Genomic DNA, 26,995 nt, shown 5'->3' with positions numbered 1-26,995 from the left:
TCACCTTGGGAGGTGGAAACCTTAGGGTCCCAATGAGGCTTCCCCATTCCTGTAGCTGCAGGTAGTCCAGCGCTGGCTCCCCCGAAGCGTCCTGGAATCCTCCCCCGACAAGCCTGACAAGCCCTGATTTATTTTCCTTCCCTGGCTCCAGTGGGAGCGCTGTTGCGGCTCTCAGCACGGAGATAGGCGGAAATAGCTGATCTCCGTCCGGTCTGCTCAACTACGCAGGCGCAGGACACTTACGCCTGCGCAGTAGAGCGGACCAACAGTGATCAGCTATTTACGCCTATCTCCAAGCGGAGAGCCGATACTGCGCCTGCGCTGGAGCTGGGAAGGTAAATATTTACATCCCCGCTATTCGGAGGGGCACAGCGAGACCGCAGTGGGACACAGGAGGACGGGGGAAGCCTCAATCGGCTTTGGAGGCTTCCCCCACCCGAGGTGAATGCCACCCAGTGGAATGTTTTCTCGTTACAGGTTTTCTTTAAAACAGAAGGAAACTTGCAATAATTCAGCTTTAAGTGAACATTTGTGGTTACCCACAATGCAACACTACTAAATATGCAAATTATCTCTTTATGCCCCTGTAAGCCAGGCTAGCATCCAGAACTGCTGGTGTAAAGTAAGCCTATAGCTTTACATTTTACACAGCCACATCAACCCCACATGTAGACAGCCTGTTTCAGACTTTTGGTCCTAATCAGCACATGGCAGGGATTGATAAGACTGTATGGGATAGGGCTTGGAGCAGTACATCAGAGTAACCAAGCAGCTTGGAGTGACCCAAACCACTAGGAATGTATACGGGGCTGAAGGAGATCGAAAAGCCCTCCTACTAAAAAGCAATGCTAAAGGGAAACTAAAGTAAACTTTAAAAAAAAAGTTTTACTTACTTGGGGCTTCTGCCAGCCCCCTGCAGCCACCCTGTGCTCACATCATCCAGGAACTATGCTCCAGTCCACCGCGCGGCTAGATTTTGTTTTTGGCGACTGCACTTGCCCTGTGTGGCCCTGGCAGTGTGCGTCCTCACTCTTGCTTACACCACCGTCCTGCTCATGCGCTGGAAGAGAAATCTTATACTGCACATGCACAGGATGGCAATGTGAGCAAGAGCAAGGAGGCGCATGGCCAGGGCTGCACAGTGTCAGTGGTTTAGTGGCTGGCCAGTTGCCAAAAACGAAACTTAGCCGTGGCAGGGAACCAGGATGGCGCCAACACAAGGCAGCTGCAGGGGGTTGGTAGAAGCCCCAGGTAGGTGAAACTCTTTTTTTAAGTTTACTTTAGGTTTCCTTTAATGATCTATATTTGCATGAGCAGTGCCTCATGATAAGCCAATTAGGCCAAATTTGCAAAGCCAGATTTGTTAGGATTAAACTTGGTTGATGCACACATTTCCTCTTTCTGCTAATCTACCTACGTGAGCGCAAGCAGTGTTATATACCACCGGTCGCTGCACCTGTTGACGGTACCTGTGTGTGTGACAGCTGCACATTTGTAATACCAATCACTGCATACCCACCTGTTCAGTGCACCTACCTACCCACATGAGCGCACGCAGTGTTATATACCACCAGTCACTGCACCTGTTGACGGTACCTGTGTGTGTGACAGCTGCACATTTGTAATATCAATCACTGCATACCCACCTGTTCAGTGCACCTACCTACCTACGTAAGCGCATGCAGTGTTATATACCAGTCAGTCGCTGCACCTGTTGACGGTACCTGTGTGTGCGACAGCTGCACATTTGTAATACTATTCACTGCATACCCACCTGTTCAGTGCACCTACCTACCTACGTGAGCGCACGCAGTGTTATATACCAGTCAGTTGCTGCACCTGTTGAAGGCACCTGTGTGTGTGACAGCTGCACATTAGTAATACTACTCATTGCATAATTGTTCACAGTACCTGTGTGACCGCATGTTGTGTAATATACCAGTCCGTGCATACCTGTTAACTGCACCTGTGTGACAGCTGCACATTGTATTGTAATACCAGTCACTGCATTTCTTTCACTGCACCCGTGTGACTGCACATTGTATGAGTAATGATAGAGGAGATGAACAGACAGTTTAGAGTGGGAGTCAGAGAGGAGTAGGAGGAGATGAGTTCCTGAAAGAAGCAGGGGGAGCTCTTCGTCAGAAACAGCTGGTGGCAGTGTCCGGCACCATGTATCGCCACCTATGGACAGCCAGCCAACATGCCCTTCAACGTCAGCTGCTGATGCCACCATAGTGCCATCACCCCTGGGCTCAGCGGTGTGGACATTTTTTTGTGTGTCTGCCTCAAATCAGAGCAATGCCATCTGTTCTCTCTGACGCCAAAAATTGAGCTGTGGAAAGGCCAACAGTCGCGCAGGGACAACTGCCTTACGAAAGAGACATGGAGAAAAGGCACAAACTGCAATGGGAAGACCACTTGAGGAAAAGCAGCACACAAAAGCAAAGCCACCCTCCTTCTCCTCTTCCTCCTTCAGGTGCATCATCTTCAGTCGCTTTCTCCCCTGCACCTTCCCAATCACAGCCACCCTCCTCCACTCCGCCTCTTACCTTGAGCGGTTCCTGCTCCTCTGCCCACAGCAGCAGCCAGGTGTCCGTGAGGGAAATCTTTGAGCGGAAGAAGCCAATGTCTGCCAGTCACCCCTTTGCCCAGTGTCTGACAGCTGGCTTGGCGGAACTGTTAGCCCGCCAGCTGTTACCATAGTCCAAGATTGACGCATACTCTTAATGTTACCATCTATTTATTAACATAACTTTGGCTGACAAATATCAGTAGCTTTATTGAATGGGAAAACACCAATACCATTAACATTTGTGACATAATTTATAATTTAAGATCAATGCTGATAGTAGTCTGAGTTTAAAACTAGATTATGCAATGTTATTAATATCAACCTGATGTTTTGAATGTATTTACCTTGTCGGTACTGGTGTACTGCTCCTCTGCCCACAGCAGCAGTCAGGTGTCCGTGAGGGAAATCTTTGAGCGGAAGAAGCCAATGTCTTCCAGTCACCCCCTTGCCCAGCGTCTGACAGCTGGCTTGGTGGAACTGTTAGCTCGCTAGCTGTTACCATACCAGCTGGTGGACTCTGAGGCCTTCCGTAAATTTGTGGCCATTGGGACACCGCAGTGGAAGATACCAGGCCACAATTATTTCTCTAAAAAGGTGATACCCAAACTGTACCGTGAAGCTGAGAGTCAAATGGTGTCATCTCTGGCACACAGCGTTGGGTCAAGGGTCCATCTGACCACCGATGCCTGGTCTGCCAAGCACAGTCAGGGCAGGTACATTACTTACACAGCCCATTGGGTCAACCTGGTGACCGCTGGCAAGCAGGGAGTACGTGGCTGCGCAGCAGACCTAGTTGTGACACCTCCACGGCTTGCAGGCAGCCCTGCTGCCACCTTCTCTCCTTCTCCTCCTACTCCTCCTACTACATCCTCTTTGCTGTCGTCCTCCTCCTACTCCTTGGCTGAGTGGCAGTTCAACTCTACTGGTGCTGCGATCGCCTCTCCAGCTACACAGCCCCAGCTCCTCAGGGCCTATGCTGCATGCCAGGTACGACGGTGTCACACCATCTTATCTTATTCCTTGCCTCAAAGCGAAGAGTCACACTGGAGCAGCTCTCCTGGCTGCTCTGAACAAACAGGTGGATCAGTGGCTGACCCCTCACCAACTGGAGATCAGCAACGTGACAACGGCAACAATCTCATTTCGGCTTTGAATTTGGGAAGGTTGACACATGCATGGCCCATGTGCTGAATCTCATAATTCAGAGATTTGTGTCGAAGTACCCAGGCTTACAGGATGTCTTGAAGCAGTCCAGGAAGGTGTGTGGGCATTTTAGGCGGTCTTGCACGGCCATGGCATGCTTTGCCGATATGCAGCGGAGAAACAAATTGCCGGTGAGACGGTTGATTTGCGATAGCCTGACTCGCTGGAATTCAACGCTCCTGATGTTCAACCACCTGCTACAACAGGAGAAAGCCATCAAACAGTATCACTACAACTACAGTCAAAGGACATGCTCGGGGGAGATGGGGATGTTCTGGCCGAAGTACTGGACACTCATGCGAAATGCCTGCAGGCTCATGCGGCCGTTTGAGGAGGTGACAAACCTGGTAAGTCGCAGTGAAGGCACCATTAGCGACTTGATCCCATATGCTTTCTTCCTGGAGCGTGCCGTGCGTAGAGTGGTGGATCAAGCTGTGGAGGAGCATGTACAGGAACAGGAGGAAAAGTTGTGGGATCAATTCTCAGCAGAAGCAGAAGATTCCTCAACACCTGCGGCAGCACAGAGGGGGGAGGAGGAGGAAGAGTCGTGTGGGGAAGAGGAGTCAGATGATGAGGAAGGTGTTTTTTTGGAGGAGGAGGAGGAAAAGGCGAAATAACAACTGCAGCAGGTGTCGCAAGAGGCTCGTGCTGCTCAAATTTATTGTGGTATTGTTCGTGGCTGGCTGGAGGAGGAGAACTTACCTGACATCACTGAGGAAGAGCAAGAGGAGATAGATAGTACGTCTGCATCCAAATTTGTGCAGATAGCATCTTTCATGCTGTCCAGCCTGTTGAGGGACCCCCGTATAAAAAAATAACTCAAGGGAATGAGCTGTACTGGGTGGCCACGCTATTAGACCCTCAGTATAGGTACAAAGTGGCAGAGATGTTTCCAAATCACCAGAAGGCCTTCTGGTGATTTGGAAACATCTCTGCCACTTTGTACCTATACTGAGGGTCTAATAGCGTTGCCAGCACTTGCAGAACAAGCTGGCAACTATGCTTTACTGTGTGTTTAAGGGTGATGTCACAGCACAACGGAATAAAGGTGCCACGCAGGCAAGGACAGGATGCTCTGGCGGTCTCATGGTGATGTCGGACATGTGGACATTCTTTAGTCCAATGTCTCACTTTAGCCCTTCCGGATCCACCCTCCACCAACGCCTCGACTGGCAGGTAGCGGACTACCTGGCCTTAAGTGTGGATGTAGACAGCAAGCAGCAGCCGCTATAATAATTTTTCTGGTGCATGTACATGCCTGCCTAATTTTTCTGGCTACACCGCAGCTGCAGCAACAAAACAAAAGGCGCGTACATGTGTCAATTCCCCTTCGTGATCGTTACCTTGCCACGGTGAAGGTGCGTATCACAATGAAGCAATAACCGCCGGCTATGAGGGTCTCTTGGGGGGGGGGGGCACACCCAAGATAATAAGGTTGTTGCTTCATTGTGGACAGACCAAATTCGATCAGCTGGATAGTCACTGTTGTTCTGTCATTGAGCTACCTCAGCCCGGTGACCATATGGGTTTGAAAACTGCCATGGCCTGCACTCCCCCCGTGGTGCTCACCGGTCCAGCACGGCCTTCACTACACAAACAGCTGTTTGCAGTGCGTTACACAGTGAGTTTGGTCTGTCAGTGTGAAGCAGTGCTCTAATTACACTCCCTGATTGATGTATACACATGCAAGATGTTTTAAAGCACTTTAGGCCTCCAATTTAGCATGCAATGTGATTTCTGCCCTTAAAATGTTGCTGATCGTCAAATCCAGATTTTTTCTCCAGGACTTTTGGTGTATATTCCACTCCGCCATGCAAAAACTCAGATGTTAGACCCCCTGGAAACATCTTTTCCATCACTTTTGTGGCCAGCATAAAAGTTTCTAGTTTTCAAAGTTGGCCTCCCCATTGAAGTCTATTGCGGTTTGCGAAAGTTTGCAGAGGTTTGCGTTCAAGGTTTGCAAACCAAAAATTGGAGGTTTGAGCCATCTCTAGCCACTTATGACTGGGCTGGCTGAAGCTGCCATTTCACAGCTTCACTTAATGTCTTAGGGCCTGAGCCCACTAACGCAGTTGAGCGCAGTTGTACGCAGTTGTGTCCGCTTTTTAGCATCTGTAACATTGATGTGTTTCTGAAAAGCAGACGCAAGTGCGCACAACTGCGTTAGTGGGCTCAGGCCCTTAACCAATACCCTGTGCACATGACAATATCAACTGTGCAGCATCTACACATGCACCGTGCTAACATAATAAAATAAGGAAATATTGCTAACCAATAATGTTATGTTTATTTTTTCTACTCTAGCACTATTATTTTGACACTGCCAAAGTAAATTTCACCTAGGTAGAACATTTTGCACCTTTAAAATATTTAATCTCTTTGATACTGTCTACCCTCTTTCCCTGAAATTAAGATATGCCCTGAAAGTAAGCCCTAGCAGGAAGTGCAAGCATGCTCGAAATATAAGCCTTACCCAGAAATTAAGCCCTAGCTGCAGTAAGGGGAAAAAGTATGGCAACTCGTGTTTCCATTGGAGACAATGGTCTAACGGGCAGGACTAAGGCTCTGTCATTGGGCAATCACTGCACTTTTTGCTACTCAGCAAGTGCAGTCATCAGCCCAATAACAGAGCCATGGTCCCACCTACGAGATCATCGGCTCCAGTAGAAACACGAGTTACCGTACTTCTTCCCCATGGCTGAAGATCAGGGACACAGCAGCTTGGAGCTGGAGGGAAGAAGAGGATGCATGGGGACATTGGAGTACATAGGGGATACCAAGAGGACATAGAGTTACATGTTACACAGGAGTTTAGGGGCTAGAGGAGGACATGGGTACAGAGGAGGACACCAGGAGGACACTAAAGGTACACAGAGGCACGCAAGAGGTGGATCCAGCAAAGGAAGAGGTGGCACAGTGGGGAAGGCAGGAGAACACACAGCACAGGAACTTGTGTGTTCATAGAAATATAAGACATCCACTGAAAATAAGCCTTAGTACAACATTTGGAGCAAAAATGTATATAAGATACTGTCTTATTTTTGGGGAAACAATACATTGGGGCGGATCCTTTTCTTTCAGCTGTAGTTACCATTTCCATATTTTTGCATACATAAGTTGAGGGACCAGTATCTATTTCCATATCTGACTGTTTTAGACTGACTGAAAAATCAATGAAACACAATAATAGTAATGTGAATGATCTCTTTTAGAGATTTGTTATTTAGATTTGTCATTTTTGTCTTCCCCATATACTCTCTAATCAGGACTTGTTTTCCTTTTTTTCAAATGGAAAATATGTATAAAGCCACTTACAGGTTGTCATGTGAGGTTTTGCAGATGTGACATCGGGGGGAGGTTTCTCTGAAAGAATAAAAAGAACGTAAATGGTATATGATACTGTAATATCATGAGTAAAATACTGTATATTATACATAATGTAGTACACATACATCGAAGGACACTGAAAAACATACGGTAATAAGCTAGTGACCCCTGGAAGATGGGCGTCACAAGCAGGTCTGGAGAATAACACAAATGATAATACAGTTCCCTAGTCTTGGGTGCGAGGTCCGTGGTCTCAGCACCATAGAATTAGTCTGGAGTATAACACAAAGATAATACAGTTCCCTAGTCTTGGGTGCGAGGTCCGTGGTCTCAGCACCCTGGAACTAGTCTGGAGTATAACACAAATGATAATACAGTTCCCTAGTCTTGGGTGCGAGGTCCGTGGTCTCAGCACCCTGGAACTAGTCTGGAGTATAACACAAATGATAATCAGAAGTAATCTGGCTCAGTGTGAATTCCCAGGTCCTCCTGGCTCAAACACACTATAGGATCTGACCATAGTCTGAATGCTTCCACGTAAGTGTTCGCAATGGCAGCCAACCAGCAACTGGCAAGCAAGCTGTATATATAGTTGCAGGACTCTGCCGCCCCGCCCGAGCCACTCAGCCAATCAGGAGTCCATCAGGAATCAGCTGATCGGTCCTGACTTCTGGCGCGCGCGTAGCTCTCCATCCATCTGTGTGAACTAACAGACCCAGCCACACCAGACGCACGCTGCTGTGTGCAAACCGCCGTGTTGGACGCGGAAACAGCCGTCTTACTGCCAGTACATGCGACGGCTTTTCCGCGATCTCTCACATTCCTCAGTCAATTGTTGAACAGCCACAGTCAAAGTCTCTATTTCCCCTTTACGAAGTTCCTTCTGGACCCGGACTGGTAGATTAGGTACTTGAACATTTCTCTGGAAAGGAGTAGCCTGTATAGCTTCCTCTTCTTGCTGATATTTCACCGCAAGACTCTGTAACTTGTGAAATCCAATTTTATGGTTTCTCTGCAATTTGAGCTTAAAGGGAAGGTTCAAGCAAAATAAAAAAATGAGTTTCACTTACCTGGGGCTTCTACCAGCCCCATGCAGCCATCCTGTGCCCTCGTAGTCACTCACTGCTGCTCCAGTCCCCTGCTGGCAGCTTGCCGACCTCAGAGGTCGGCGGGCCGCATTGCGTACATTTTTACGCATTCCCGCTAGTGCAGGAACATTAACACATACATTTTTACGCATTACTGGTTCAATGCGTACATTTTTGCCAGAAAGATGCCATCTGCACAAAGTTGGATCCAGATGTACTATCCATCTCCTCTTGCTCTTCCTCAGTGACGTCAGGTAAGTCCTCCTCCTCCCGCCAACCATGAACAATACCATGGGAACGTCGAGCAGCACAAGCCCCCTGCGATGCCTGCTGCGGTTGTTCTTCTGCCGCCGCCTCCTCCTCCAAAGAAACACCTTCCTCATCATCCGAGTCTGACTCCTCTTCCCCACACGACTCTTCCTCCTCCTCCCCCCTCTGTGCTGCCGCAGGTGTTGAGGAAACATCTGATTCTGCTGAAAATTGCTCCCACAACTGTTCCTGCCATAACTGTTCCTGTTCACACTCCTCCACAGCTTGATCCACCACTCTACGCACGGCACGCTGCAGGAAGTAAGCGTACGGGATCAAGTCGCTGATGGTGCCTTCACTGTGACTCACTAGGTTGGTCACCTCCCCAAACGGCCGCATGAGCCTGCATGCATTTTGCATCAGTGTCCAGTTGTTGGGCCAGAACATCCCCATCTCCCCAGATTGTGTCCTTTTACTGTAATTGTACAGGTACTGGGTGATGGCTTTCTCCTGTTGTAGCAGGTGAGAGAACATAACCAGAGTCAAATTCCAGCGAGTTGGGCTATCACATATCAAGCGTCTCAGTGGCAAGTTGTTTCTCCGCTGAATGTCCTGGCCTGCTTTAGGACATCCTCTAAGCCTGGGTACTTTGACACAATTCTTTCAATGACTAGATTGAGCACATGTGCCATGCAGAGTACATGTGTCAGCTTTCCCAAATTCAATGCGGAAGGGAGATTGCTGCCATTGTCACACACCACCTTGCCGATCTCCAGCTGGTGCAGGGTCAGCCACTGATCCACCTGTTTGTTAAGAGCAGTCTGGATAGCTGCTCCAGTGTGACTCTCCGCTTTGAGGCAAGACATGTCTAAGATGGTGTGACACCGTCGTACCTGGCATGCAGCATAGGCCCTGGGGAGAAGGGGCTGTGTAGCTGGAGAGGCGATCACAGCACCAGTAGAGTTGAACTGCCACCCAGCCAAGGAGGAGGACGACAGCGAAGAGGATGTAGCAGGAGGAGAGGAGGTGACAGGAGTCCTGCCTGCAAGCCGTGGAGGTGTCAAAAGTTGGTCCGCTGCACAGCCATGTACTCCATGCTTGCCATTGGTCACCAGGTTGACCCAATGGACTGTGTAAGTTATGTACCTGCCCTGACCGTGCTTGGCAGACCAGGCATCCGTGGTCAGGTGGACCCTTGACCCAGCGCTGAGTGCCAGAGATGACACCACTTGCTTCTCAACTTCACGGTACAGTTTGGGTATTGCCTTTTTAGAGAAATAATTGCGGCCTGGCATCTTCCACTGCGGTGTCCCAATGGCCACAAATTTACGGAAAGCCTCAGAGTCCACCAGCTGGTATGGTAACAGCTGGCGAGCTAACAGTTCCGCCACGCCAGCTGTCAGATGCCGGACAAGGGGGTGACTGGCAGAAATTGGCTTCTTCCGCTCAGACTTCCTTCATGGACACCTGGCTGCTGTGGGCAGAGGAGCAGGAACCGCTGAAGGGCAGAGGCGGAGTGGAGGAGGGTGGCTGTGAAGGTGCAAGGGAGAAAGCAGCTGAAGATGCTGCACCTGAAGGAGGAAGAGGAGAAGGAGGGTGGCTTTTCCTTCGTGTGCTGCTTTTGCTCAGGTGCTCTTCCCATTGCAGTTTGCTCCTTTTCTCCATGTGCCTTCGTAAGGCACTTGTCCCTACGTGAGTGTTGGCCTTATCACGGCTCAATTTTTGGAGGCAGAGAGAACAGATGGCATTGCTTTGATCTGAGGCAGACACATTAAAAAATTTCCAAACCGCTGAGCCCCCCTGGGGTGATGGCACTATGGTGGCATCAGCAGCTGACATTGAAGGATATGTTGGCTGGCTGTACATAGGTGGCGATACATGGCGCCAGACACTGCAACCAGCTGTTTCTAATGACGAGCTCCTCCTGCTTCTTTCAGGAACTCGTCTCCTCCTACTCCTCTCTGACTCCCCCTCTGAACTGTCCTCTTGGTCATCTTGTTGCTTAGGAACCCATGTGGGATCCGTATCATCATAATCATCATAATCATCCTGCCCAGCTTCGCTTGCCTCAGTGACCTCCAAAAATGCACCAACAACAGGTACTTCATCATCCTCCTCCTCACACGATACGTCCATAGTGTGGCCGCCTAACTCAGACGTATGAGGTGGTGTAACTTGCTTAGCGCTTTCATCTGGTTATAACAATAATGGCTGTGAATCAGTTAATTCCCCACCAATTAACTCCTGCGAAGTGTCAAATGCTGTGGATGTGGTGCTTGTAGTAGCGCTGGTGGCTGCGGAAGATGAGGTGTTCTGTGTTAAATAGTCAACCACGTCCTGACAATCTTGGGAGTTGATGGGACGTGCCTTCTTCTGAGCATTGTACTTTTGGGCCGGGGCCTCACGAAATCACATCAACACGACCTTGCACAGACCTGCCGGGTGGCCTTCCTCTGGCCTCTACCTGTTTTGTCCGTTGTGTCCATATCGGGGGGGATGAAGTAAAAGGTATGCACTGACTTGATTATTACAATGTGCAGTCACACAAGTGCAGTTAACAGGTATGCACGGAGTGGTATATCACACTGCGTGCACTCACGTAGGTAGGTGGGTGCACTGAACACAACAGGTAGGTATATGCAGTGATGGGTATTATAATGTGCACCTTTCACACACAGACAGGTAGTGGACAGGCACAGTGACATTGCATGCGCTCAACCACGTAGGTAGGAGAGTGCACTGTGAACAACAGGTAGGTAGGTATATGCAGTAATGGGTATTACAATGTGCACCTGTCACACACAGACAGGTAGCGGACAGGCACAGTGACACTGCGTGCACTCAACTCACGTAGGTAGGTGGGTGCACTGTGAACAACAGGTAGGTAGGTATATGCAGTGATGGGTATTACAATGTGCACCTGTCACACACAGACAGGTAGCAGACAGGCACAGTGACACTGCGTGCGCTCAACTCACATAGGTAGGTGGGTGCACTGTGAACAACAGGTAGGTAGGTATATGCAGTGATGGGTATTACAATGTGCACCTGTCACACACACAGGTAGTCACTGAATGTGTTGGGCCTGGCAGTGGCACACACTCAGTATGAATTATCAAGGCTCTCTATGCAACACAAGTGTCAGTGGGACACACAGAAAAAAAAATAGATCACAAGAACAAGATTAGCTCTCAAAAGAGCTGTTGTGGGGTGCTATTTTAGCAATAAGAATCAGCAAGGAGCAAGCTAACAAGCCTACAAGAGCCTAACTAAGCTTTCCCTATGAGACTCTGCAGCAGCTATCCCTTCTCTAATTACTGCAGGCACACGAGTAAGTAAAAGGGCCGGCGATGCCTACCTTTTATAAGGGGTGGGGCTCCAGGAGGGAGTGTAGCCTGATTGGCTACAATGTGCCTGCTGACTGTGATGTAGCGGGTGAAAATTGACCCTAATGGTGCATTATGGCGGCGAACCGAACTTCCGGAAAAGTTTGCGGTTCTCCGCAATCGCGAACCCCCGGAAGTTCGCAGTTCGAGCCATCTCTATTTAGAAGCTTAAACTAGTCTACTGAACGTTTCGTATAAGCCTGCTTTTAGTAGCAACAATAAGGAATTCACATATAAGCCTCAATTCACTAAACATTACTGCATTCGGTAATGCCAAAAACAGCTGATTTTACCAATCATCTTCCCTAATTCCAATTCACTAAACCTGTTACTGCACTGAAAATTAGAGTTACTGAGTAGTGAGGTAAATTACTGACTTGTGCGAAATGGCAAGAATTTAGGTAAATCGAGCAAAAGTGTTTGATATTTTTTGCCAGCTCAGAGCAGCTGGTAACTTACTTTTTCCATGCTCTCTGTGCGGTAACTTGATAAGACAGCCTTTAGAGAGAGCCAGGCAGCCAATAGGGAGAGCCACACAGCCCAGTTTCTCAGCTGATTTGATAGGGATTACAGCAGGTTTTTCACTATATCAGAGCAGAGGAAGGTGACATTTTTGTGGGCTTTTCTGGATCCCTTTAGATGTGAAAATCTGTATTCTGACATACAGAAGAGCTCCCACTAGTGGCTGCAGCACATTTAAAGGGATGTCAGAGATGCACTGGAAGAAAAACCTAGACTCATACTCCACAGCTGGTAAGTGACACTTACCAGCTGGTAAGTGCCAACATCCTGGCACCCTAGATCTCGCCCTCCATGAACCTACAAACTCCCACCAAACCACACCGCAAGTGTGCTGACTGGCCCAACAGTCACCTCTCCCCTACTTCCCCTGCCCGCTATAGGTAGCTACAGGTGCCCCTTAATATTAGGTAGCCAGAGGTACCCTCAGTACTAAGTTGCCCTGTCTAAAGAGAGATCTCATCTGTGGAATGCCGAGACCCGGGTGAGTAACCTCTCATTTACACTCTGCTCAGGACTCTACATAGGGAAGGAGGGAGAGAGGCACTTGAAGAGCATGGTGAGCTGCCATTCTATCATCAGGTGCCTGTAGGGCACGTGCGTACAATGCCTTATGGTAAATCCTGCCCTGCTGCTGCAAACAGTTTTCCTTTATCTGCGTGCACAAAATTTCCCCCAGGCCTTGCATCCTCATCTTTTGAATCAGGCTATTGTGGGCAGGGGTGTAACTTCAGGGGAGCAGCCCCTGCGGGGGCCCAGAGCTGAAAGGGGGCCTCAACTACTACAACACTACCTCTGATAAAGAGGTCAGACCTTCAGATAAGATGTTTTTATGGCTACACTTGTTATGGTTGTGAAGATTATGATGTCCACACTTGTTTTATGACCCTGGCAAGATGGGCCCCAGGCTAAGAAAGGGTTAGGCAAGGGAAAGCGTGTGAACATTGGGAGCTACATTAATGTTTTGTACAGTTGTACAGAAGCGCCAAAATTATAAAAGTAGGATAAAATGTTTTAAAAGAGAACAGTTAGTGGTGGACTTACCTCCCCAAAATAGACACAGAAAAATGTTGCTTAATTCAAACAAAAGCGATTTATTTACATACTCCAGATAGATGCAATGCATTTCTTGGACACATCCCACTTCATCAGGCAATAAAACTGTAGTACAATTGACTCATATGTTCTCAGTACAAGCTTAGCACTAAGCTTGTACTGAGAACGTATGAATCGATTGCACTCCAATTTTATTGCCTGATGAAGTGGGATGTGCCCACAAAACGCGTTGCATCTATTCGGAGTATGTAAATAAATTGCTTTTGTTGAATTAAGCAACATTTTTCTTTGTCTATTTTGGGGAGGTAAGTCCACCACTAACCCCCCATTGTTCTCTTTTAAAACATTTTATCCTACTTTTATACTTTTGGCGCCTCTGTAAATTGTACAATAAGTGTGTCCACCCCTGGTGGAGGGGACTTGGTTCCCTTTTTTCCAATCTACAGAGAGCAACTTAATCCTGAGTGGGGACAGGGCTAATACTCCCCACCTGCCTTCAAAGTGGTTGCCTGATACGGTAACCCAGATTTGTGAGTATAACATTATACTTCTCCTTCTATATCCATAAGTTACAGTGCATACTACACTATATCGGGCTCTCTGTGTTCCCCCTCCTTATACATACATTAAAGTTTTGCTTGAGGGGCATGATTTGTAGTTATGGCCCTGATTGTAGGGAACAGTGTGAAAAGCCTCTGTAAAGGCCAAGTATATAACATCTATTGCATTCCCAAGATCTAAATGTTGCCCATTTTACAAAACCTGAGCATATCAGGTTGTCAGACAACACCCTGTCTTTACTAAACCCATGCTCATTATCTAAAATTATATTACGCTGTATGACAAAATTTTGTATAGCATCCCTTAGCAAACCTTCAAACTTTTTTTTACGATTTATTTTCAAAAGCACTTAGTGAATGGCAGTTGCTCTGTCCAACTGCCAAAAAACTGTGTAGTGAGCAGGGAAGCAGGCCAGCATCATTGTTTAAATCCTTTTTAGGGAATATCTTTATAAAGAATAAAAGCCTTGCTGAGAATCCCCCATGAAGAGATGGACTAGTCCAAAACCTGACACTTCTGTCAAATTTCTACCACCTACTGTAAGTGACAGCAACATAGCAGAAAAGTAATTTATAGCTCATTTTACACTGGAAAAAATGTATTTCTTATTTGTCTATGTTTGCACATATTTTAAATTTTTAAGATTTTTCGCCATAGTGCCCCTTTAATGTATTGCACAACTGTAAGGCATTCCTTTAATTTTTCAACATTACATTTACACCAGCTTTAATGATATTTAAGATTTTCTTTTAGACACTAGATACTAGAATAATTGATGTCTTACTTATGTAAAACCGCAAGACATCTTCTTGTGCAGCATTAAAAATAAACCTCCTGTGTGGTATGCCCGATACTGTGTCGGGCATACTGCTCGCTAGAATTACAAGTCCCCCAGGAAGATTCTAATAGATGTAATGCCCCCACAAGCTTTAGTTAGCACTAGGCTAGCTAGTATAAGTAGCCGGCACCCTGCGATCGCCGCCGATCCCCCGATCCAGCCACTTAAAGAGACACTGAAGCGAGACTAAATCTCGCTTCAGGTCTTATATATAGCAGGGGCACGTGTGCCCCTGCTAAAACGCCGCTATCCCGCGGCTTAACGGGGGTCCCTTCACCCCCAACCCACCCCCCGCAAACCTGGGTCGGAAAAAAGGTCGCTGGACCTGATCTTCCTGGAGGCAGGGCTAACGGCTGCAGCCCTGCCTCCAGTCGCGTCTATCAGACGCGCATCGCCGCCTCTCCCCCGCCCCTCTCAGTGAAGGAAGACTGAGAGGGGCGGGGGAGAGGCGGAGGTACGCGTCTGACAGACGCGCATGGGGCAGGGCTGCGGCGGTTAGCCCTGCCCCAACCAGGAAGCGGTCCCCCGCTGCTCGGAGGGGGTTTGGGGGGACAGGGACCCCCGTTAAGCCGCGCTATAGCGGCGTTTTAGCAGGGGCACGCATGCCCCTGCTAGCTATGAGGTCTGAAGCGAGATCTATTCTCGCTTCAGACTCTCTTTAATACATTACCCCAACTGGCTCCAGCGATCGGCGTAGCCTCCCCACGGAGCTACGGTCTCTCTATGGGGAGGATCAGGTCTGCACATGACGTCATGACGTCCGTGACGTCATGTACGATCCTCCCCATAGAGAGACCGGAGCTGTACGGGGAGGCTGCACCGATCGCTGGATTCAGGCTGGGTAAAGTGTAATCGGGGGATTGACGGCAATCAGAGGGTGCCGGCTATTTATGCTAGCTAGCCTAGTGTTAGCTAAAGCTTGTGGGGGCATTACATCTTTTAGAATCTTCCTGGGGGACTCTAGCTGCAAAACCTCCTGAGCAGCGTAACGCTCAGGAGGTTAAAGAATCCAGTTGGTTGATACAACTAATAGAGAGAGAAAAATGGTGCGTACACACATTTAAATTAAAACAATTGAGTTGATTAAAATAGCTGTTCCTATTTAATCAGGGTAATTAGGATGCTTTAGAACTATTTGGAATGGTATTGAACTTTGGATTTTCCCCACAGACTGTGACGGTTTGTGAAGGGTATGAATAATTTTGGACTGGACACTTTTTGCTGAAATGTTTTTTCTGTACAATAATGCCTCTTGTACATCGGCGTATTATCTTTTGAGAGACACCTATGTCAGACTCATTTCCCACCGAAAAATTACTTGCTGGTTGAATAAAAGTAACTTCAAGTCAAAATTTGCCAGGAGTATGAATAATTATGGGCAGCACTGTACGTTTTACACAATCAAGTGCAATAAATGGTTAATGTTTGCTGAACTTACTGGTGCCCACGTTTCTATGCTGCAAGATTCAAGTTGTTTCTGACATTTAGTGGAGGCATAGTGACAGTTTGAGGCGAACAGCACCATATGTGATTTATGTCCTGAAGATCGTAGTGGGTCCAAGGAAGCTTTTTTTTTCCTCTCTTGTTCTTTGGTAAGATTCTGCTGTACTGATGTGTCACTATTTTCCAGGCTATCATTGCATGATGGGGCAGAGGACTGATTGGGCTGAACACATGACGAAGTGGTACAGAGCAGGCATGGTGTGTGGTAGAACAGTCCACTTACCCTAGACTCGGTTGAGTCGAGCTACTGGGTGGGTCGCCCTTGGCTGAGAACCATCTAGCACGTGTATGAGGCTTAAACATGTTAGATATTCTTGGTTTCTGGTTAAAGCAAATCTGTGATGTATTAAAAAAAACAAAAACCTATGAATAGGGAAGGCTCTGGGTCCTATAGAGCCTTCCTGTTCCTCTCACGGTCCCCAAGTTCCAGTACTGTTACCCCTGTCCAAATTTGTTGTCACGGAGGGTTCGGAAGCACTCATGTCCCCGAAGATGGTCGGCGCAGGTGCGAGCATTCATGCATGTGCAGTATGGAGTGACCGTGCTTCTAAAGCATTTAAAGACACAAGTGCTTCCAAAGGGCTCCAGAGGGCTGACGGAGCTGTTTTTGACCAGTTAGTTGAAGACAGCTAAAAGGGTGACAGCGCTGGAGCACCGGGATAATGAAAGGAAAGGGAAGGCTCTTTAGGACCCAGAGCCTTTCAACTCCATAGATAAGTATCTGATATTTTTTTAAACACACTTTTTTCTTTTTTAAACTTTTTTTTACTTTAAAGCATAGCATGGTACATAACTGTCTTGGATGTAAATGAGTAACAATTGTATGATATGTTTATGCTTACTTCTAAGAACCTGAAGCATTGTTATATCCTCTTTTGTGATCAGATTCCCACTGTTTTGTTTCCAGACGACTTTGCATTTGAAGTCTCCCTTGTCAGAAACATCCAAATTCTCAATATTTAAAGACACATCGCCAGGGTGCAGTTTTGTCAGATGAACCCGATTTCTGAATTGAAGAAGTGGGATATCAGTTTGAGATTCCACCTGGCGAATGACAATATCATTTCCATGAAACCATTGAACCTCTACTTCCTCATATTCCTCCATCGGTGTATATTTGCAAGGTATGGTCTTTGATTCCTTTACCACTCCTGCTACTCTGTGTTCCATTATTAAGGAAGGGTCACAATAAGCTGTTTAGACAAAAAAAGAAAAAACACAAATAATTCTTAATGAACTATGTTTTTACTCTATACTGTAGACAGGCATGTACATGTTAATCTGCATTATAGGGTACCCAACGCTGATATTTCAGTTACTGATACTATGAGGATAGTTACTTTCTTGCCTATAAATTTTGAGTAGACGTGGGTGAAAGTAACTACTTTGCTTGCGAATGCAAAATTTTATTGTACTGTGGATGTTTCCCACCAGTGGGCAATGTCATAAGTAGCATTTCAAACAATGGGCTTGATCACTAAACCGTGATAACTCAAATATCACACCTTATCAACGATCACACCTTATGAAAAGATATAACACCTTATCAAAGATATCACACCTTATCAAAGTTAACATGCCTTATCAAAGTAGCAGAATTTATGCCTGCTAATTTACAATGGCACTTGTCCTGCCCTGAGCCCCTGTGGGTTTGTAGCACTCGCTATGCTACTCTGATAAGGCACATTAACTTTGGTAAGGTGTGATATCTTAGAAAAGATGTGATATATTTTCATAAGGTGTGATATCTTTTCATAAGCTGTGATATCTTTGATAAGGTGTGATATTTGAGTTATCACAGTTTAGTGAATCAAGCCCAATGTGTTGCTTTAGCAAAACTGTGAAGAATTCAACATCAGCAACATGGTGATGGTGTTTTATTATCCTTAAATTGCCGACCATTGTACTTACCGGTAAGTAAAAATCACATCATGCCTAGTTGCTGAAATGATAATTATCCCAACCCTTTCCCACTATGGTAACCACTGCAGGGATCAGGTGCAATGCAATAGACTAGGGATGCTGATTCGGATTTCGCAGGAAATCCGTATTTCTGATCGGAAATACTGCACTACCACAATTCGGTAATTTTAGCCCAATCACAGAACTCGGAAGCAATGGACCAATCAGAGAATGCAGAGTGAACTCAGAAGTATTTGGCCAATCAGTGAATGCAAAAAATGGGCCAAAAAAAAAAACTTTTCAGAAATCAGAACTTGGAAATCGGATTTCTATGGAAATACTGCATTACCGCAACTCGGTAATTTGAGCCCAGTCACAGAACTCGGAAGCATTGGATCAATCAGAGAATGTTGAGTCAACTTGAAAGCATTTGGCCAATCAGAGAATGCAAAAAATGACAAAAACATATTATTTGGAAATTGGAAAACCATTGGAAATCCACAGAAACTGTAATTGGCATTGGCGTGAATCGGAATTTCTGCGGAATCGGAAATTTCTGCGGAATCAGAAATTTTCGGCAATTCCTACGGTAGACTACTTCGCAATCACAGGAAAACCCCAGCAAGCAATACAATTGCGCAATTGTGTTGTAGTCTAGGAAGCACAGTGCCACATAGGAAATGTGGTCCATTGCAAGTTGCATGCAATTCATCTATGCATCCTGACCCCCATCTTCCAACAATCGCAATTACACTGTGCATAATAAAGACTGCTCCTCACAGTGCGGGAAATCATGTTTGCAAAGCACTGCAAATTGCAATTAGAATCACAGTGCAATTGCAAATGAGATTGGGATTTTCAGGGGAAAAAGGCTTTAAGGGCTAGTTCACAGTGCTCAGTTGCATTGAGAAATAATTCTGCATGACAATTCAATGACCATTTAATTGTATGGGGCTGTTCAGGAGCGGTCCTTCCATGGCATAGCCTGAAGCGCGTCAGTCAGGTGCCAAATTACCTGGGGGAAACACTGGGCATAAACCATAGGTGGTTGTGACGTTACAGGACACAGCACTTCCATAAAAGAGAGTGACTGTTGTGATCAGGAGCAGGTTCTGTTGACCCTACCACCAGTGGAAGGTGTAGGCTCTCCCAAGTCGTGGAGTCTAACTGACTACAAGTTTACACCAGAGCACCCCGCAAGGGTGAAGCAGGTGGTTTCAGCGCACAGTGCTTAGTGTTGAGTGCTGAAACTATATGCCGCTATAGCATGCTATAGTACGCGGGGCACAGAAAGATAATTCAGGGTTCCAGTGATCGCCAGACCCCAAATTACCTCTCCCTCCGAGTTTCTACGACTCGGTGGAGGAATAGTATTTAACGCTGTCGGGGATTGAGCGGCAGCAGGGTGAGCCATCAAATTCGGTTCAGCCTGCGTCCAGCTCACCGGACAACTTTGCGGCCTAGTAGCCACCAAGTCACTACCCTGAGATTGCCCCACCAGTGACAAGAGAGAACAGGTGACACTGCGTTGTGGAGATCGTGGTGAGCCATACAAGGTACAGAACCTGCAACAGTTAGACATAATTTAATCAATCCGGGATGAGGACAGGCAGAGCTCAATCATCATCGGTAGACATGCCAGGAATCAGGACAGGTGGAGTTCCATCAGAAATGGTAAACAGGCAACGGGTCAAGGCAGGCAGAGTTCTAGGGTAGTCAGGAAACAAGCAACAATAAGACAATCAGGAACAATCAGGCAGAGTAGCAAGGTAAAACTGCTAGCAAAGCTAGGGACAGCTGCATGCAACACTGTGTGTGGTGTTACATTTGGTGATAAGCAAGGAAAGAAAAAACGGCAGTGGTGTAGGCAGTAGTGAGTGATGCTCATCACGACCTTGTGATCACGGAATAGCTGTGATTCCCGAGCATTTTTTCACAATCCGACATTGTAGTCCGAATTCGTGATCACCTCTCGATCATGGATTCAGTTCCGATTGTACTAGTGATCTTTGTCCAAATCCAGCTCGTGATCACGGATTTAGCCGTGATCACTGCCGTGATTAAAACCGCCAAAAATCACAGACTTTAGCGGTTAATAGCAAAGCCCCCTTACATGATATAAACACCAAATTGGCAGGATATGTTAAGTAGAACAGTGGGGACAAGGGGACCATTTTTTTAAAAAAAAAGACCTTATAGTTTTTGAGAAAATCGATTTTAAAGTTTCAAAGGAAAATAGTACACATTTACATGCGGTAAATAACATTTAAATGTATTTACTGCATTTACATGTATACTTTTTTCCTTTGAAACTTTAAAATCGATTTTCTCAAAAACAATAAGGTCTTTTTGAAAAAAAATTCCCCTTGTTCTCACTGTTCTACTTAACATATCCTGCGAATTTGGTGTTTCTAGCAAGTAAAGGGGCTTTGATATGAATCGCTAAAGTCGGCGGGTTTTGGCGATTTTTAATCACAAATACTTTTTTCATTTGAAACTTTAAAATAGATTTTCTCAAAAACTATTAGGTTTTTTTGAAAATTTTGCTATTGACTTTAAAGTCAAATCCATGATCACGAATTCTACATGTAATCACGGCTAAAATCCGAGTCAAATCCGGAACTCCGATTCAAATCCGGATCACGGCATATACGGATTTCGATTCTGCCGTGGCCGGGTTTACTCAAATTCGGGATTGGGGGGTATCTGAGCAACACTAGTAGGCAGCTGGCATAGGCAATTGATAGGCAACTGCAACACACATTACCTGCCATTGCTCCCATACAGCAATTATGAGTGCTCCTGACTTGATCTTGTTTTTAAATGGTTTTTAATCACTATGGTGTCATATTACCCTGCTATGGCATCATTAAAAGTAACTTTTGCACGTACTAATTGAGACTATTGCAATATTCTATGGTCCTTAATAAGTCTAATGTTTTGCAACATGGCTCCCTCTGAAAAGAGGTTGTACACAATTGAAATTGACGGCTCTCCTACTTAGTCTAGTTCCAAAAGATGTCAGCCATGAAGCCTTCTTCAGACTCGATTCCTGTATAGTCTGAGGAAGGCTTCTGAGCCAAAAGCTTAAGCCAGGCAAAAAATTGTATCATCCTGATTCAAAACTTCTTTCTTTTATTTATGGCTAACACAATACTCCACTGATTTTCTGCTTAATATGTTTGAAAGTCTGTACACATTTGAACAATAACTTTTTTGAAAAGTATTATAATCTTTCTCCATGCATGCAGAGCAATTGGTTTTAGAATGCATTGCTATCAGGAGTCAGCCGCTGAAGTACTGTGAGTGCTAAGCAAGCAGACACACACACACACACACACACACTGTGAGTGCTAAGTAGTTACACACACACACACACACACACACGCGTAACTAACTAGGGATTATATTGGATATTGGCTGTGTGGTGGTGGTGGATTAATGTTAGAATATTGGTCCTAAAAGTTCTGCTGTGTTGTCAGCTGAGTTCTGGACATCAGCTGTGTGTGTGTGTGTGTGTGTGTGTGTGTGTGTGTGTGTGTGTGTGTGTGTGTGTGTGTGTGTGTATGTGTGTGTGGTTATGCCAGGGGTTAATATTAGGCATATGTAGAGGTGGTTAGTGTTAGGTGTAGGTAGGTAGGTAGGGATGGTTAATGCTAGACGTAGGTGGGGAGCTTGTGTTACCTGTAGGTAGGTGGGTATAGTGTGAGGTGTAAGTATGGGAAGTTACTGTTTGGGTTGATGGAAGTGGGTAGTAGAATATCAATAAAAGTACATTACCAATATTCTTACTGTCAGCATCACTAGGCGTCCAATTCCAAAGATGCCTGTTATGCTCTGTATAATGCCTTCCAGAATCCCTAAGCTATTGCAAACAGAATCAAAAGATGTTTTGTCAAACTCTAGTTTATTCAGTCAGTGAAGTCACGACGAGTCGATGTTGTTAAAACTGTAATTTAGAAAAAGACATTACCAAATAACTTCCCACTGATTCCAGGGTCACAAGAAACAGACTTTACAGAGCACTCAGTACATAGTGAGAAGTCTCCTCCCTTAACTGCAAATGTTTAAAAATGAATTTAAAATGTTTACAGTTGTTTCTTGTTGTAAAGGACACCTGCCGTGAAAATTCATCAAAAATAAAAGTTTTTAATAGTATTAATTTTTAGCCTTAAATGGCTTGAAAAAAAAGACTAAAAATAGTGGGTTCAGCTGTGCAAATTTGTTGGGGGAATGCATTCAAACATGGTAAATGCTCTTTTGTAAAGACACATAAAAACATACAATAATACAAAAAAAAAAACAAATTTTCAAGGATGCCAATCTATGGGAAAGCCAAACATATTTTGGGGGCATTCATAAATAGCCATTTAATAACAGTCAGTAAAAAAAATCTATCACAGAAGGAAAGTCCAATTTGCATTCCCAGACCAATATAAAATATACTTAGCTTCAATCAATTCACACATTTAAAATGGACCTGAACTCTTGCACAGGACATAAAGAAAACATGGAGAAATGCACCCTGTATATAATTAGAGACCTTCGCCTGTCCAATTCCCCCCTCATCTATCATAACATCGGTCCTAATAAATGCACCCTAAAGGTGGAAAAGGCTTTATTGTGGATATTATTATAATTTCCAGAGAGATTTCTACTCTCCTCAATTTTGGATGGGATCTGTGATGATTTTTGATCTTTATTATCTAACCTGACTACTAAAATTCACAATATGACAAATATTCTTATCAGATTCATAGTCTGTGTCTCACTAATTGAACAATATCCTTGAAATACAGAACTGGATCTATTTATAGCTTTATTTTTTACACCCTTGGGAAACATTTTGTCCAGGAATCTACATCTCAATTAGGGATGGCTCGAACCTCAGATTTTGGGTTCGAGAAACTCAAACTTGAACTTCCACAAAAGTTCAAGTTCGCGCGAACCGGGCAAACCGCAATAGACTTCAATGGGCAGGCGACTTGAAAAACTACAAACACTGCTTCTGGCCACAAAAGTGATGGAAAAAAATGTTTCAAGGGGTCTAAGGCCCAGTGCACACTGGGCGGATCCGCCGGCCGCAACCGCCTGAAAATCCACATGGCTAATGTATCTCTATGGGCTGGTGCACACCGGCGGTTTGAGGTTTATAGCAAGCCGCAAACGTGCCTCTTGCTGCACGTTTGCGGTTTGCTTAAAACCTCAAACTGCCGGTGTGCACCAGCCCATAGAGATACTTTAGCCATGCGGATGCGGATGCTGATGTGGATGCAGCCGTCAGATCGCATCAAGATCCGCCCGGTGTGCACTGGGACTAAACTCTGTCATCCGCACCCAAAACCGCTAGCATTTTGTGGATCTGCTAGTGGTTTTGGTGTGCACTGGGCCTAACACCTGGAGGGGGGCATGGCGGAGTGGGATACACACCAAAAATCCCAGAGAAAATTACAGATTTGACGCACAGCAGGGTTATTATCCCTAAAGGGCAGAAATCACATTGCATTCCTAAATTGGAGGCATAAAGTGTTTGAAAACATCTTGCGTGTGTAGACATGGATCAGCAGGTAGTGTAAGTAGTGTACTGCTTCACACTGACAGACCAAACTCACTGTGTAATGCACCGCAAATAGCTGTTTGTGTAGTGATGGCCGTGCTGGACTGGTGCGCACGATGGCGAGAGTGCAGGCGATGGCAGTTTAAGCACATATGGTTGGGCTGAGGTAGCTCAATGACAGAACAACAGTGACTGTCCAGCTGATCGAATTTGGTCTGTCCACAATGAAGCAACGACCTTATCATCTTGGGTGTGCCCCCCAACACACTCATATAGGTCATTGCTTTATTGTGATACGCAAGCCCCTTTACCGCGGCAAGGTAACGATCATAAAGGGGAATTGACAAGTGTACATGCCTTTTGTTTTGTTGTTGCAGCCACAGTGCAGCCAGAAAAATTAGGCATGTACACGCACCAGTAAAATTATTATTTTTGTTAGCGGCCGCTGCTAGCAGCGGCCTCAAAAATTCAGGAATCCACCTGGCGTCCTGGACCCTGTTGGAGGAGGCAGAGAAGGCGGTCAAGCCTGGGGCAGGCAGCAGCAGCCAGCAGGCAGAGATGCTGTGTGGGGACTGACTTAGTCTTCAGGCAGGCAGTCACACGGTGGCAGGCAGAGATGCTGTGTGTGGGGACCGACTTAGTCTTCGGGCAGGCAGTAGCCCTCCGGGATCCATGCCTCACTCATTTTGATAAAGGAGAGGTACTGAACACTTTTTTGACTTGGCGACTTCTCTTCTCACTGACAATGCCTCCAGCTGTGCTGAAGATCCTTTCTGACAGGATGCTTGAGGCAGGGCAAGCCAGAAGTTGGATGGCAAATTGTGACAGCTCTGGCCACAGGTCAAGCCTGCGCACCCAGTAGTCCAGGGGTTCATCGTTGCTTAGAGTTTCTATATCCTTAAAGAGGAACTCCAGTGAAAATAATGTAGTAAAAAAAGTGCTTCATTTTTTACCATAATTATGTATAAATGATTTAGTCAGAGTTTGCTCATTGTAAAATCTTTCCTCTCCCTAATTTACATTCTGACATTTATTACATGGTGACATTTTTACTGTGGGCAGGTTATGTAGCTGCTCCTAGCTGTTTTGGCTGTTAGAGACAGCTGTAAACAGCTAATTCCTGTCTGTGAACCTTGTTACATTGTGGCAGTTTGCCCAGAGTACTGCGGTACTCAGAGCTTCTTGTGGGAGGGTTTTCAGCACAAAATCAGTCATACAGCGCCCCCTGATGGTCTGTTTGTGAAAAGCATTATATTTTTCATGTAAAAGGGAGTATCAGCTACTGATTGGGATAAAGTTCAATTCTAGGTTGAGTTTTCTCTTTAAGGCCAGGTAGTCGGCTAGCTGCTGGATGAGGCGTTGGTGGCGGGTGGACCTGGAAGGGCTAAGGCTGACAAAAAAATGTCCGCTAGAGCATCCTGTCCTTGCCTGCGTGGACATGGGAGGAGGGGGAAGATTACTGGCAGTGGCACCTTTATTCCCTTGTGCTGTGACATCACCCTTTAACGCACTGTAAAGCATACTTGCCAGTTTTTTGTGCAAGTGCTGCATCCTTTCTGCCTTCTGGTAAATTGGTAACATCTCTGCCACTTTGTGCTTATACTGAGGGTCTAGTAGCGTTGCCACCCAGTACAGGTCCTTCCCCTTGAGTTTTTGATACGGGGGTCCCTCAACAGGCTGTACAGCATGAAAGACCCCATCGGCACAAAGTTTGGATGCCGACCTACTAGCCATCTACTTTTGCTCTTCCTCAGTGATGTCAGGTAAGTTCTCCTCCCCCCCAGCCTCGAACAATACCATGGGAAAGGTGAGCAGCACAAGCCCCCTGCGTCTCCTACTACGGTTGTTCTTCCGCCTCCTCCTCAAAAAAAACACCTTCCTCACCTGACTCCTCTTCCCCAGACGACTCCTCCTCCCCCTCCTCGCCCTCCTCTGTGCTGCCACAGGTGTTGATGACAAATCTGGTTCTGGTCGCGACATTTCCTACAACATTTCCTCTATGCACGTCACGCTCCAGGAAGAAAGCATATGGGATCAAGTCGCTGATGGTGCCTTCACTGTGACTCACTAAGTTTGTCACCTCCTCAAAAGGACGCATGATCCTGAAGGCATTACGCATGAGTGTCCAGTACTTCGGCCAGAAAATGCCTAGCTCCCCAGAGCATGACCTTTGAGCGTAGCTGTACAGAAAGACATTGACGGCTTGCTCCAGTTGTAGCAGGTGGTCAAACATGAGGAGCATTGAATTCCAGTGAGTGGGGCTATCGCAAATCAAGCACCTCACCGGAAAGTTGTTTCTCTGCTAAATATCGGCCAAGCATGCCATGACTGTGTAGGAAGGCCTGAAGTGCCCACACACCTTCCTGGACTGCTTCAGGACCCCCTGTAAGCCTGAGTACATACACAAAAATCTTTGGATTATAAGATTCAGCACATGTGCCATGCAGGGTACATGTGTCAACTTTCCCAATGTCAGAAACGCTGTTGCTTCCTGCTTCGCCTGCTGGTGCCATCACAAGTCACCAGCAGGTGGCTCTGTTTGCTTTTCATGGTTGCCTGCAGTTAACAGGCTCACCACTAGATGGAGTATCATGGGTTACACATGTCTCTGTTCCACAGGTGTCCGGGCAGGCTGCCAGCTCCTATTTAAGCTGGCCACTCCCTTCACACTACGCAGATCCTCGTGTCAGTGTGACTACTGCTTGTTGGTCCACTCTCTTGCTCTGCTCTGTGTTTCCCCTTTGTCTGACTGCCTGGGTAAGCCTCTGGCTTACATCCTATCTTGCCTTGCACTGTGATTCCAGTCTGTCTGTCTGTGTGAGCCTTTGGCTTGCGTCCTATTCTGCCCTGCACTATTGCTCCTCTGTGTCCCAGATTAGCTAGAGTGTATTCATGTATGAATATTGTAGGGGTTCTGATCTTAGTGTATATTGACCCTGGACTGTGTTTGATGTCGATTCTGCTTGATGATTCTGTACTGCGATTGTTATATTTGTATATATGTATATAGCACTGTTCGTATTAAACACTAATTCATTGCAAATCTGTGTCCTGACCTTTTGTATATGCTACTAAATGTGATCAGCAAATACCCTGCTAGCAGGAAACGTGACAGTAGTATCTGTCAATACATTGATCACTGTGGCTATACAAAGGGTTCGGACAGTATCCTGTGTGCTGACTCCAGAGAATGGATCCCACTCAGGCGTATTCATATGTGCGCCTGCAGGG

The 26,995-nt window shown here is 46.1% G+C and overlaps 1 protein-coding gene across 5 annotated transcripts in view; it reads right to left on the bottom strand.

Annotated features, from left to right (window-relative positions):
• The window catches only part of VSIG4 (V-set and immunoglobulin domain containing 4), a 179,226-nt gene that overhangs the window by 119,028 nt on the left and 33,203 nt on the right, over nt 1-26,995 (bottom strand). For all 5 annotated transcript variants that reach the window (XM_068249669.1, XM_068249672.1, XM_068249673.1 and 2 more), the window contains 2 exons: nt 17,148-17,498; nt 7,094-7,141 (listed from right to left, as the gene is read on the bottom strand). In XM_068249669.1, coding sequence (XP_068105770.1) covers nt 7,094-7,141; nt 17,148-17,498 — 399 coding nt within the window. The remainder of the gene's footprint in view (nt 1-7,093; nt 7,142-17,147; nt 17,499-26,995) is intronic.

The sequence above is a fragment of the Hyperolius riggenbachi genome, chromosome 8 (genome assembly GCF_040937935.1).
Source record: "Hyperolius riggenbachi isolate aHypRig1 chromosome 8, aHypRig1.pri, whole genome shotgun sequence".
Taxonomy (NCBI): Eukaryota; Metazoa; Chordata; class Amphibia; order Anura; family Hyperoliidae; genus Hyperolius; species Hyperolius riggenbachi.
Note: the sequence above shows the minus strand (reverse complement) of the source record. Positions and strands in the feature narration are given on the sequence as shown.